We start from the raw sequence: 14,452 nt of genomic DNA, 5'->3' as shown, positions 1-14,452 counted from the left end.
TGTGTATATATATAAAAATTTTTTTTTTTTTTTGAGACAGAATTTTGCTCTGTCACCCAGGCTGGAGTGCAGTGGCACAATCTTAGCTCACTGCAACTTCTACCTCCCGAGTTCAAGTGATTCTTTTGCTTCAGCCTCTCAAGTGGCTGGCATTACAGGCGTGTACCACCATGCCTGGCTAATTTTTGTATTTTTAGTAGAGATGAGGTTTCTCCATGTTGGCCAGGCTGGTCTCGAACTCTTGACCTCAGGTGATCTGTCTGCTTTGGCCTCTCAAAGTGTCAGGATTACAGGAGTGAGCCAACACGCCCAATCACATTTGAGTATATTTTTAACATTAATAAAAACATAGGGGGTAATTTCTGAAGCAGATTACTTTGTACATCTTCCAGATAAAACCAAACTATCGGTAACTTTTTATTTTGGAATGGCTCCTAGCAGATTGTGCAGAAAAAGACAATGAGGCTTATGATTTTCTCACTAAGAGGATGTAATAGAGACAGAATATATTATAGCTCTCATTTTACTGTTCCTAATGTTCTTGATTGTGGAAGTTACGTTAGTTACCTTGGGTCAGATCTGGAAGGACCCTACCAATGTCCACCTTGGTGATGCAGGATTTTACAGAGGCTTGTATCATGAAGCTGATGTTCTAAAGTAGAACCTTGACACTGGTTGTCTCCTTCTTATTCTACTCCCTTGCATTATTTATGTGCTGACCCCAGGTAGTGTAATGTAATAATGCTTTAATCCTCTGTGTCTAAACAGTACAGTGGTTTTTAGGCAGTAAGCTCTTAAAATTAATAAATACGTGTTGCGTTGAATTCTCTATGAACTTTTAGGTTACTATTTTATTGTGGAAGAAAATGTTACTAGACTAGAAGTGTTTTAAAATAGACTATTTTTATCAAAGTAATACGTGGATATAGTTTGAAAAATCAAATGATACTGAAAAAGCTTCAAGAGGCAAACAGCAATGTGCTACCCATGCCTCCCCATCTTTCAGTCCCTGTGTTTATAGACAGCTATCCTCAGCTCTTCCAGGTGGACCCCTATACAATGTACGTATGCTGCTATTTCTTAGATTTATCAGTTTCAGGCATTATCTTAACATCTAACTGTGGAAGATAAAAACTTCACTTTCTTACGTAATCTTCACATTCTCTTTCTGCTTCTTACAGTGAAGTCATGAATTGTGGTTAAATCAGTGGTTGGCTTTAACATTATTATAATTTTATAAATAAGTTTACTGCAGAGCCATGTAATAAATGACGATCATCAAATCTCTTTTATATAATTCTTTGTTTTTCTTATGGTTGATAATCACCTTATTTTTAATTTGCCTACTCTTCTGTATAGACAAAACATTATTATGTTTTTCCAGAGGCTCCAACATTTCTGCTGCACTCCTATCATTAACATTCATTGTGTGTTCAAATACATCAGTTCTTTTTTATTTCTCTATTGTTTTCTTTCCTGGAGTGTTTCATATTTTGCTCAACTGTGGACTGATTGCATGTTAGACTTGCTAGTATCTTGAAGATTTCCCTTTCCTCTTTTCTTCTTTTGGAATGTTCTTTTTCCTAGACCCCTTATTCTCCTTTTTCTTGGATTATGCCTTTGTTCGGTTGGTGCACTTCTTCCAGTCACTTTTTGAGCAAAAGTTCATGGAGCATAAATTTTTTGAGTTCTTGCGTGTCTGAAAATTTATTTATTTCATGAATAAAATTCTAGGTTAAAAATCATTTTCCCTCAGAATTTCAATGATACTGCTTCATTGTCTTCTGCTTTGCTGTGTTTCTGTTGAGAAGTCAAATATAATTCCTATCCTTTGTAGTAATCTAATTTTGGTTTGTTTGGTTTTTACCCACTTTCTGGTAACTTTGTCTCCAGAAGCATTGTCTCTAGAAGGTTTACTTTGAGTCAGATTGTGTTTATCTTTCCCCTCTTCCCCACCAGCCCCATTTATTGAGCTTTGTAGTTGATTGGCAATTTAAACGGGAGAGTCATATCTTGAAATCTGAATTTTTTTTATCTTTCAATAATTTTGTTCCTCCCATTCTCTCTCTCTCTCTCTCTCTCTCTCTCTCTGGCGCTCTTACTAGATATTGACTTTTCTGGACAGAATGCCTGATTTTCATTCCTAGTTTCATATTACTATGTTTTTGTTCTAGTTTTGGGGGAATATCTTCCATTTTATTTTGCAGCTCTTCTATGGAATTTTTGAAATTTGATCTCTTGTGTGCTTAATTTTAGAGTCATTTCTTGTTCATTGATTTTTTTTCTTTATCAAAATATTCTGTACTTATTTCATGGGTGCAGTATCTTCTCATATGTCTATGAGAAAATTATAGCAAACTTTGTTTAGTTTTTTACAATGCTTTTGTTTCTGCTGGACTCCCTTTTTTCTGTTTGCTTGCCTTAGTCTCTCTTTTGGATGTTTTTTTAGTTTGGGATTCCAATGAATAATACCCACTTCTCATCCCAACATTTGAACCAACTGAAAAATAAATGTAAGAAATATACAGATGGAGAGAAATTATAGATGAAAGCTGTATTAAAGGATATGGCTTTTTAGATCTATGGCCAAGTTGGCCTCCTCATACATACACCCAGCATTGAACTTTGCCACTGAATGACTGTCAGAGCTAGGCAACTGCAGACCAACCCTGCAGCAGAAGTCTGCAGAGAAAATAAATCCTGAAGACTTGCTCACTCAGATGAAAGTCAGAAGAATCTATCAGAGCATGCTTTGTTCATGACTAGCTCAGTGAGTGATGGGAAGGCAGAGGGGAGCTGAAAGTGTTAACTGAATCAAATCTTTGCACAGGGAAACAAAGAGCTGCCTCTCCCCCTCAACACCTTTCCTTAAATGTCTGGATATTCTTTTCTTTCCATCCTATTTTGAAATGGAAGTTTTGTATGCTTACTTCTAATGTAATATCTGTCAAGCTTCACTATAGTTTGGTGAAGTGACAATTCAACATTTGGTTCAGGAGCTTCTACCCCTAACTTCACCCCAGTGTTGCTATCTAGAGTTCTTTTCTCTGACAGCATTCAGTTTAACCAAAGGAGAATCCTCTGATATTTCCAGTGGGGCATTTGTGGATGTTCACTTTGTGGTATCAGGGCTTGGAGTCCAACCTTTCAATGAATAGACTTTTCCTTAATCCCTTAGTTTTAACCCCAGCCTCAATACTAGCTTTTCATATACCTGATGTTCCATACAAAAAAAAAAAAAATGCAAGCAGTGGTGCCTAACTCTGAGGAATAGGGGGTTGGGTAGGGGAAGGACCTGGAGTTCTAACTTCTTGTGCTACATCCAGTCCTGTTTCAGTCCAGCATCTCACCACCAGCTACTTTGTACTCCTTGGTAGTGCCTCTCTACAGGCATCCAAGGCGACTCTTCCTCTACTTTGCAGACTCACTTACCACTCAGCTGTCATTTATGTCTTCCAAAATTTGTTGAAAAATGTCATTATTTGTCATTCCTTCTTTTGTTCTCCTTTTTTATTTCTTTGCTGTGATTTTAGGTTCTGAGAAGAAGAAACGGAAGTGGCCAAGCTACCATATTTAACTGAAAGTCTAACGAGTTTTAGTTCTGCATAAACATGAACATAAGACCATTTTAATGCTCTGCAATATATTTCTGAAGGTTTTTGTAAACCTGCCTTTATCTGTTATCAACTTATAGTATCAATGAATTACTTCTGTTTATCTCACATAACTGGAAATTCTCCCATTATCTACAAATGGGATTAAAGTGAAAGAAGGCCTACAATCCTGAAAACAGGAATGTTGATTTACTAGAGAAATTCACTTGTTTTACTTCTGAAAATATTTTCCTCAAAAGAGCAGTAGATGAGCTCCAAAGTGGATAAAAAATAAGTCAATTGTATTGATTTGTCTTATAGAAAGGAGAAAGCTGGCAAAACAGCCTGAAACAGTTTCTGTTGCTGAACTCAAAAGCCTGTTAGTACTCACAAGGAAACACTTTTTAGATTATTTTGATGCTGTGATTCCTAAAATGAGTCCAAGAAAGATGGACAAAATTAAAACCTTCAATATATTAAATGGTAAGTTTTTTATTACTTTAAATTTTAGTTCTTTGTGTATGTGTGTGTGTGTGTGACAACTATGACATTTATTATTAAAACTTATAAAATATATTGGTCAAATCAAAATATATTTCACAGGTTTAAATAATAAGAGATACTTATATAGATGCAAGTATGTATGTATATGTGATGAACTGTATTACTCATTATTTAAACATTGTAAATTTTCTAGTAACTTTTTTCATTAACTGTGTTCAGTGTAATTGCTTTTGGGCAAAGGAAGAAGCACTTTAAGATGATGCCTCTCTTTAGTCTTACTAAGCTACTGAAATGTGTGAATTTCTATTAAGCTACATTTCCACGAAGTGTGGAAAGCAAAATCTAGTAAATCATAGTAATCATAGTAAATTTAATAGAGGTGAAAGTCCATATGATAAGATGACGCATATTTAACATTCGGTAGGGGAGGAACAGTCAGACTTCACTTAGACGGCTGGAAATCATTTCATTATTTAGTTGTATTTCTTTCTGCTTTCCTGAGTTCCAGTGTTGTGATAAATTTGAATAACCTTGTTTAAGTACACAGGCTGTGGAGCTAAACTGTCAGGGTTCAAATCTCACTTTTGTTACTTGCTAACCAAATGTCTTTAGGCAAGTTATTCATCTCTATGCCTGTTTCGTCATGTTTAAAATGGGAATAATAATATAACCCACTTATTAGGATTATTGTGAGGATTAGTAGGGTTACTGTAAGGATTGAACGAGTTGATACCTGTAAAACACTTAACACAAACACCAAAAAAGATGTTACTTGTTTTATCATTATCATCACCATTGCATATCAGTACCCAAGTTAAATAGCATACAGAGTAATCTGAAAGGTGCTGGAGACATTATTAGATTACTTGTAAATGGGGGATGTGTTCAGTAAGTGAGAGACCATAGCTCCATGTATAGCATGGACTCTGGAGCAAGACTAGCAGCTTACTTGCTATGTGACCTTGGGCATGTTTTCTGATCTTTTTGTGTCTGCTTCTTTATCTTTAAATTAGGGATGACATAGGTTGTTATGAAGATTAAATTAATTATTCTTAAATTGCTTAGGCAGTTGCCTAGTATAAAGTAAGTGCTGGTTAAATAAATATGAATTTTGAGGAGAGAACTACAAGTAGGGTAGAATAGTCATGAAGGCTGGTTAGGAGCCAAGGAACTTGATGTAGGTCTTGAATGATGCATAAGATCTAGATAGAGAGAAGATAAGGTGTTCCAGGTAGAAGCACCATATTCAGGGTCATGGAGGTAAGAAAAGGCAAACCGAGATCAAGAGAGAGATTGGCTTACCAGAGGATTTGTATGGGAGATAAGGGTTGAAAGATAGGAAGGGCTCAAATAATTGCTAGGACTTTTATATAAGTTTAAGGATATATATCTTAAAGTTACCTGTACAAAGGATGCTTGACACTGAGCTGCAGGGGAGCTCATCTTAAAATCAAAAAGGTTTGAGCAAAGGATCAACACAATCTACAGTCAGATTATGTCACTCCTTTGCCCAGAACTTCTTGATTGCTTCTAATTGCACATAGAATGCATCAACCTTCATATGGTTTGTAAAAACCTTAAATGATATCTGGCTTCATACTTATTTTAGTACCAGTACATTTCTGTTTCCTTTTTATCACAGGAAGTCCTTTCTTTCCTTGGACATGTTACATTTCTTTCTGCCTCAGGAACGTTATATATGCAGTATCCTCTGCCTGGAATTCTTTTCTTCCAGCCTACCTGATTGACGATCATTCTTCAGATCTTGATTTAAATGTGACTTTCTCAAAGAGACTTTCCCAGACCTTCCCCAGTTTCCATTGTTTTCTGTTATACTCTCTTCCTGTAATGTTTTTTAAAATTATTGGATCACATTTTAAGATTGTATTTATTAAAAAAATGAAAGAAACTTGGAAGATTTTTAGAACCTGAACTGAAATTTGACAGGTTATACATTTGAACATGACTCCTAAGAATGAAGTTGCGATTTTTAACATCTTTTGTCACTTTGATTTGAATAAATACGTCTACCTGTAAATTACATAATGAAAGAAACACTATGGCCAATTAGATATCATATGCTGACTCATTTGCAAGCATCCATATTAATTGTTAGTAATTCATAAAGTTACTTAATCTGTTCGTTTTTTGGTAAAAACTCTAGCATGTATAACAAGTGACAAGTCAGTATGTAGAAAATGCCTAATATAACCATTTATTTACACATTGTCACAAAGTTGCTAAAGACTTTGACAAAGTCAGATGTGATATCTGAACTCATAATACAATAACTACAATAATTATCTCCTTTGCATGGGACCACTGGGCACATCAACACACTGCATAAATAAGTTTTCCAGGTAATTCTATCAGATCATTATTTTATTACTTCAGACACTTAAAAGGAATCTTCTGGCATTTATTTATAATTCTTGCTTCATTAATTTGTAATATAACATTTTCTTTGTAATTTATTCATATTTAAGTGTATAAGGTTATAATGGCCTGAATTCATTAACCACATAATGTCATCTCTTTTTGTTTGCTGTAATTTTTGATTTTATAGGTCAGTTTTCCCTGTTTCCCTATTGTGTTGGTTCTATTGTCTATTTCTGTGTTTCTCCTGTAAAACGATTTTTTTTTTAAAGCAGTGTTCTTGGTTTCTCAGAGAGCCTTTGTGCTTTTTGGCTGTCAGCATAGCCCAGTGTCTTGACTGCCACATAAATTAAATATTGTGTTTTATTTTATTGTAAGAATTGTATTAAATGATTCCACAAAAGACTTGACACATATGAATGTTTTCCCACCTATTTCTTAATATTTAGCCTATGTAATTTATTTTTTAGGCTGTATATTATATTGAAATATTTAGGAACGATTTAATGTTTACTGTTATGTAAGATTGCTTATATTCTTTTATGAACTCATAGCATGAAGCTGTGCAGAAATGTAAGTGATATTTTTCTTTATACTTTTAGTAGAAAGCCACATTGACATTCAGCAGCATATTATTTTATTATGAAGCTCATTACTCTTTAAAATAGTATTTCACCACCTTTACTAAAAAATGCGAAGTATTGTATTTGGATGGTGTTTAGATAGGGCAATTCAATACAGGTTTTGAAAATATTTTAAACTATTCAAGGTTAAATAGTTTAATAAGTAAAAGAAAGTAAGACAGCAGTTTGCATTCATTTTCTTTTGTGTTTCTTATTTAAAAATTGCTTTGCCAGGCCAGGCATGATGGCTCACGCCTATAGTCCCAGCACTTTGGGAGGCCAAGGTGGATGAATCACTTGAAGCCAGATGTTCGAGACCAACCTGGCCAACATGGTGAAACTTTTTCTCTACTGAAAATACAAAACTAAGCTGGGCATAGTGGCATGTACCTGTAATCCCAGCTACTCAGGAGCCTGAGGCAGGAGAATTACTTGAACCCAGGAGGCAGAGGTTGCAGTGAGCTGAGATCATGCCACTGCACTCCAGCCTGGGCGACAGAGTGAGACTCCGTCTCTGGGGGAAAAAAAAATTCCTCTACCAAATCATTATTTTCTCAAATGAGTATTTTTTTCTTTTTCTTTTTTTTTGGCACGGAGTCTCGCTCTGTCACCCGGGCTGGAGTGCAGTGGCCCGATCTCAGCTCACTGCAAGCTCCGTCTCCCGGGTTCACATCATTCTCCTGCCTCTGCCTCCCGAGTAGCTGGGACTACAGGCGCCTGCCACCACGCCCGGCTAGTTTTTTGTATTTTTTAGTAGAGACGGGATTTCACCGTGTTAGCCAGGATGGTCTGGATCTCCTGACCTCGTGATCCGCCCGTCTTGGCCTCCCAAAGTGCTGGGATTACAGGCTTGAGCCACCGCGCCCGGCCTCAAATGAGTATTTTTGTTAATGTTGATAGTTAGTCAAACAGCTAATGTTCAGTAATTCTCAGTGAGTTTATTAGAACAGTGTTCAAAACAATTCTAAAACCAAATAGTTTTGCAATCCAAAAAGTAGCACAGTTAGTAATTTTGCCAGTGTTAAAACAGTTTGAATATATTAATACTATCAATAATAATTTCTAATAAGAACGGAAAATGTCCCTTTAGGTTTTCATTGAAAATCTCAATATTATCAGCAATCTCAATATTAGTTCACTGCAGCATATTATCTAGAAAGATAAGCACACTCTTACATATAATATTTGATTAGTAGAAAATAACATTGAATGTTAGTGATTTGAAGGTGTGTATGTTTAAGCATCTTGGTTTCTCAGAGAGAACATCAGAACATCATAACTTATCTATTATTATTGTAGTTTTGAGAAAAAGGTAATCTCTTTTTAAACAATGAATGTTTTGGTCTACTTGTGCTAATTCCTATTTATAATATGAAAATCACACAGAATATCCAATATATTCTCTATAGAGTTATCTTCTTTCCATTTAGAACTATTTTCACCCAAAATAGCAAAGTTATGCTTTTATTCCATAAGAGTCCTAAATAGTGCTAAGACAATTTTGTGAATTTTAGCTTATTACTTTTATTATGAGGTGATATTCTATTTTTATTTGCAACAAACATTTCTATGGCCTTTTGCACAGTTTAGGCCATCAGAGAGGTCTTTAATAAATGCCTAAGTATACCTTTATAGACACACGTATGTATGTGTCTATAAATACACATTTTTATTAGCAAAATTCAGTGTGTTAATACTTTTCAGACTTTTGTGTATTTCTTTCACTTTAGATTTTAGTCCAGTGGAACCTAATTCCTCAAGTCTAATGGAAACCAATCCTCTGGAATGGCCAGAAAGGCATGTTCTTCAAAATTTGGAAACTTTTGAAAAAACGAAACAAAAAATGAGGTAATATTTGAATCTGTAGTAAAGCACGTGATAGATCAGTAATTTGAATGAACTCTTTTTTAAAGTAGTTAAATTATGTTTATGAGATATGAGCAGTTTATAGTTTTATTATAAAAGAAATACATACTGTGAATAGATAATCACTAGAGTAGTATATCAATTAAAAAGGAAGTACTCATCTTGCTCTGCCCTGCACTTGTACTTTCTAGGTCTGTGTCATCACAGTGTACATTTTGGTGTATCGCCTTTCAGACTGTCTCCAATAAACATACACAGTATATGAAGATATAAAAAAATCTTACTACAAGAACATGTAAAATGAAGTAGAACTACTCGCCTCATTTGAACCACTTTGATCTCTTCCTATTTTACATTCATATATGTTTATACAGTGCCTATTAATGAACTACAGGAGGCAGGATTTTTTCTTTTGTTTTGTTTTGTTTTTGTTATTTTGGTTCAGTACATAGTAGGCCCTTAGTACATAATTGTTAAATGATGGAATAAAAGAGGAGAAGCTAAGCTCTCTTACATTACTTTTCTCCCAAATATTACAAATCACATTTTTATTTTTAGCTTCTCCATGGATAGTATTTTATTACTTGCTATAACTTTGTTTCATACACATGAAACAGACATTTATTGAGTACCAACCGTGTGTCAGGTGCTGGGAATATGAGGAAGAACAAGCTGTTTCTCTGCCCCTCTCATCTAGAGCTTACCTTTTAATGACAGCAGCAATCAAAACAAGTAACTAGACAAGTAAATATAATAATTGTAAATTATTCTGTGTGTAATGAGTGAAATAAAAAGACTGGGGGAGAATAATTTTATTTGTTGTGGGGAGGGAAGTGGTAGTGCTCGCTTAGGTGAGGTGGATGGTCAGGGAGACCTCTTAGAAGTTACATTTGAACTGAGACCTAATGGATAAATGGGTGAAGTACATTCAGTCACACAGGACCAAATAGGTCCTCATATACAGTTCGAATTTCATTGTAAGTGCATTGGTGGAAGGATTTCATATGAAAGAGTGATGGGATATGATTTTGCAAAAATTTCGCTTTCTTGCGCCAAATAAATTTCAGGAGGGAGAGATTAGAGCAGAGAGACAGATGGCTCTTTCTGTAGGCTAAGTGAGAGATGACCGATTTCAAACTAGAGCAGTAGTAGTGGGAACAAATTTGGGAGAACAAACTTGGGAGATACGTTGGTGGTAAGCTGGTGAAAAGCTTCCTGTGATGCATTAGATGTGGAATAGAGGGAAAGGAAACATTGAAGATGATTTAGATCTCTGGCTTCAATCGAGTGAGTGGTGTTCTTCTGGGGTAAATGGGTGGAAACTTGGGGTGAGGACAGCTTTGGGGAGAAAAAAATCAAGAATTCTTCTTTAGGGATGATACGTTTGATCTATGAATTATCCAAGTGGAAATAACAAGTGGACTGTGGGGATATCTGGAACTCACTCAGTTTGAGTTATCATCAGTAAAGTTTTCCAAATACATGATGTTTGATAAGTCATATGATGAGACCATGAGGAGAAAAGAAATGGAGGCTAAGACCACTCCTTAAGAATCCCTGGTGTTTATAGGTTAGGCAGAAGAAGACAAGAAAGAAGAGTGAGAAAAGTACAGGTTCCCCACAACAGAACCTCAATTTCTTGCCTACCAATTTTAGATGACATCTTATAACTTCCCACTGGGAAAGATGAGTAATTAACACCCCTATTTTTCTTCCCTTTTTATCTTCTATCTCTAAACCTTATGCTATTTGCAATATACAATTCTTAATTTTGTTTTTCTTCTCTCCGAGTTCCTATTCTAACTTGGCTGACTCTACCTGCGTATTTGTTATCCTGGTATTTCTTTTGATTACGTTTTAGATTAGTTCTGTATTTTCTTGGATTTCATATATTAAAGAGAAGTCTGATGCCAGATCGATTTTTGTTCCTCAATAGGTATTTTATTTTGTCTCTAAAACTTTTACAATTTTCTATTTTCTTTAATTTTCTGAAATTACAAGAGGCCATGGTATGAGATGTTTTAGATTCAAGTCTTTTGTCTTTTTGTGGCTCTAATAAATATCTTATTTCTTCAGTACTATTCTTCCCTTCATTTTATTTTTTCTTTTCTCTCTGAAATACCTGTTTTAATTAATATTAAACATTCTGGAATGATGTTTCTTAATTTCATTTTTTTCTTAATACTCTATCTCTAACTTTTCTGCTCTATGTTCTGGGAATTTCCTTTACCTTTGTTTTCATCTTTTCTGTTAAAATTTTTGATAGTCATATTTTAAATTTCTAATAATTTTCTCTTGTTATTCTGCTGTATTTTTTCTAGCAACCTATTCCTTTATTAATAAGACTTGAGATGATACTATAAGGATATTAATTAGAATTTTCTTTAAACTTGTTTTATCTGTTTCTTGAATTATCTCATTTTCATTTGCAACTGTTTTATTGGTTCTTCTGGTGTTTTTCTCTTATGTGTAATTTTTCTCCAGTGTCTGGTGGTCCTTGATTGTCTGTTCATAACTAGGAATTTAGGACCATGTTGCTTTCTATAGGTAGTTGGCATGTATTTTCTTTCCATAGGTTTAGTCCTGTTCCCCACATCTCTCACTTATGTTAATGTTAGGAGAAGGGAGAGCCAGGGTAGAGCATGTTTGTCAGGCTTCACTTTAGGGCATACTTTAGGGTATCAGGAGGCAGGAAGCATTGGTGCTTCACCCAGCACTAAATTATTCTGGGCCATCACTGCTGACACTGAGACAGGCACATGGTTCTATATCTTTACAAATTAGAATCATTCTATAGCTCCTACCCTGCTGGAGTATGATGTCCAGAGAAAATTTGAGTGTTTTGTTGACTGTTTTTATTAGATTAATATTTTCACTTTAAAAACAAAGGAATAGGAAGAGGAAAGAGGCACTGTCAGTATTTTATTGACCCTTAATGTATAGAAATATGTTTAAAACTGTTATGTCAATATTTTAATCATGTCATTATCAGTAATTATGCTTAATTTGAGTAATAAAATTATCAGGAAATAGTTGAATTAATATAAAGTTAGGAAATTAATTTTCTGTATAGACATTGAAATATTTCCTTTATGCTATGGTAACAGAGCTATGGTGATCTGTGATTCAGTGCATAGTGAAACCTCTAACTGGAAACATCTAACTGAAACTACAGTTTTTCACTTTCCAGTATTTAAAACTTTCTGTGAGTTTTTGTTTTTTCATTTATAGAGTGATAGAGTAGAAATAGTAACTAACTTCGAGTTAGTCTAGTTCTGTCATTTTAAATAGCTGTATCACCCTGAGTCTGTAATATAACCTTTTGTATGTTAGCATCTTTACTTGACAAGTAGGAATAATGATTGCTTTTTAAGCTTGGTGTGGTGATTTTCACTTTACAAAGTATTTATTTTTAGTTATTATTTCATTTTGAGATAAGACCTATTCCATCTTTTTCAAGGAAACTTGTGAGGATTAAGAATATATTATATGTAAAGTAGTTTGAAAAAATATAAAGTCCTGCATGTATTTCAGGTGTATAATAATGATTCAGTGCTTATTCATAATGTCATAATCATGGCTACAAGAGACTTTGGGGAGATTTCTGATTATTGTCTCATTTCGTGGTTGTGCTTCAAGTAATCTTTCCAGTTCATGGAAAATTGGAACATTCAGTTGCTTCCCTCAAAAATTTATGTTATTGTGGGATTTCAGAACATACAAGAGAATTTAGATTTAAGTTTTATAGAATTGGTAACTTCACACCACTGAATAATAGGTCATCATTAATAGATAGTGTAATTATGTTTAAGTAGTGAAAATGGTACTTGTTGACATGATAATTGCAAGTTTTATTGTGACCTAAAGAGTTTTAAAAATATAGTTAGAAACTAAGTGATTTGCAAATATTTTACTTTATTATCTTTCCTAAATATTTAATTCTCCAGTGTTCCTGTTGTATTTTTCTGGTTCCTGACTATGGTGAATTTGAATTTACTTTTTTTTTTCTAACTCTGGCTTCTCTCTGGATTGAATCCACTTTTAATAAATCTGCATAACATTATTTTCCCAGAAGTGGTTCATTACCTCATTCATCTGAACAGTTGCTGGGCCACAAAGAGGGTCCTCGGGACTCAATCACATTATTGGATGCCAAAGAACTGCTGAAGTACTTTACCTCAGATGGATTACCCGTTGGAGATCTTCAACCTTTACCCATTCCAAAGGGGTAGGTTATAAACTTATAATTTACAGTTAACTTTTTAAAAATTACTTTTAAATAAAATTGTGTCTCATTTCCTTAGTTAATTGATGCCCTATGCTACTCAGGGAAAATTTATAAGTTTGATCCCAATATTTGTCTGTTGGCCTTAATCTTCACTTTTTACCTTAGCAAACTATCCTACTATTTTGTGGTATCGAATTTATATTCTCTTTTATTTCTCTTATGAGAAACAGGAATAAGAAAAGCAAACTCACCATATTCTCTGTAGAAGTCAGTAGCTTCTATTTGGTATGCAAAGGTAATACTTTCTAATAAAAAATTGGAATTTTGACTTACAAAATTTTGTTTTTAGTTCTCTTTTCTGTGTTACTGTAGTGTTGATATTGCCACTACTCAGCATGAGCATGGTCAGGAATGCCTCATAGTAGCAAAAAGCATGACCTTTCACCTGAAGAACAGGAAAGTATAATAAAAATGCTTTTGAAACTATGACATTACCAAGTAAGAATTCAGTGTCTACATGAATAATTTACAACTAATTTGACTTCCAAGACAGTTTTCACTAAGTTACTAGTTAATAAATGCTGCATGTTGCTGACATTGACAAAATTGCCCATAAAATTGTGACATCAAATACCTGTGAGAATTGAATAATTTACTCATTACTCTAATGTCTTTTTAATTGTTAATTCATTATTTTGAAAGCCTTCCAAAAGCCCTTAAAAATTGTAGATCACTTTGATCACTTTTACAAGCTTAATTTGAATTATACTGTGATAAATATTGCCTTTAAAGGTGAATTTTGGAAAGGCGTTATTCGAAGGCAATTACATCTCAGAAATATTGCTGGAACATTATTGCTTTATGTGCCTATTCACTAGAGAGAGAGATAAAGAGCAACTTTGAAAATTTGAGAGTCTTAATGACTTAATGATTTTAATGACATAAAAATTATGTAATTTTGGAGTAATTTTTTTTCTCATAACTTGGAAAGATGGATAACCTTTTGTTGTGGGAATCAAAAAAGTAAAGAAATATACATGTTTTTATCTGTTTAGTTAATTGGATTATTGTCCTTTGAAATCATTAAGCACAAACTGGCAGAGTCAGTCAGTTTGCCTAAACTGAATTATTTATGTAAGTTGTACTCTTTCTGGCAGAATATCTTTCTAGATGCATTGTAGAGGAGACAAAGTTAGTTCTTTCTGGAAACTAATTGTAGGTGATTTATTTAGGAAAATTTGATGTGATTCTTAAGTGTTAGT

General features: G+C 34.1%; 1 protein-coding gene across 1 annotated transcript in view; it reads left to right on the top strand.

Moving 5' to 3' along the window:
* Positions 1 to 14,452, top strand: part of MTBP (MDM2 binding protein) — a 76,698-nt gene that overhangs the window by 46,695 nt on the left and 15,551 nt on the right. Inside the window, exons 13-16 of the mRNA XM_011941098.1 lie at positions 3,055 to 3,122; positions 3,890 to 4,076; positions 8,827 to 8,944; positions 13,035 to 13,190. Of these exons, the coding sequence (XP_011796488.1) occupies positions 3,055 to 3,122; positions 3,890 to 4,076; positions 8,827 to 8,944; positions 13,035 to 13,190 (529 nt within the window). The remainder of the gene's footprint in view (positions 1 to 3,054; positions 3,123 to 3,889; positions 4,077 to 8,826; positions 8,945 to 13,034; positions 13,191 to 14,452) is intronic.

Source organism: Colobus angolensis, unplaced genomic scaffold (assembly GCF_000951035.1).
Source record: "Colobus angolensis palliatus isolate OR3802 unplaced genomic scaffold, Cang.pa_1.0 Scaffold198, whole genome shotgun sequence".
NCBI lineage: Eukaryota > Metazoa > Chordata > Mammalia > Primates > Cercopithecidae > Colobus > Colobus angolensis.
Note: the sequence above shows the minus strand (reverse complement) of the source record. Positions and strands in the feature narration are given on the sequence as shown.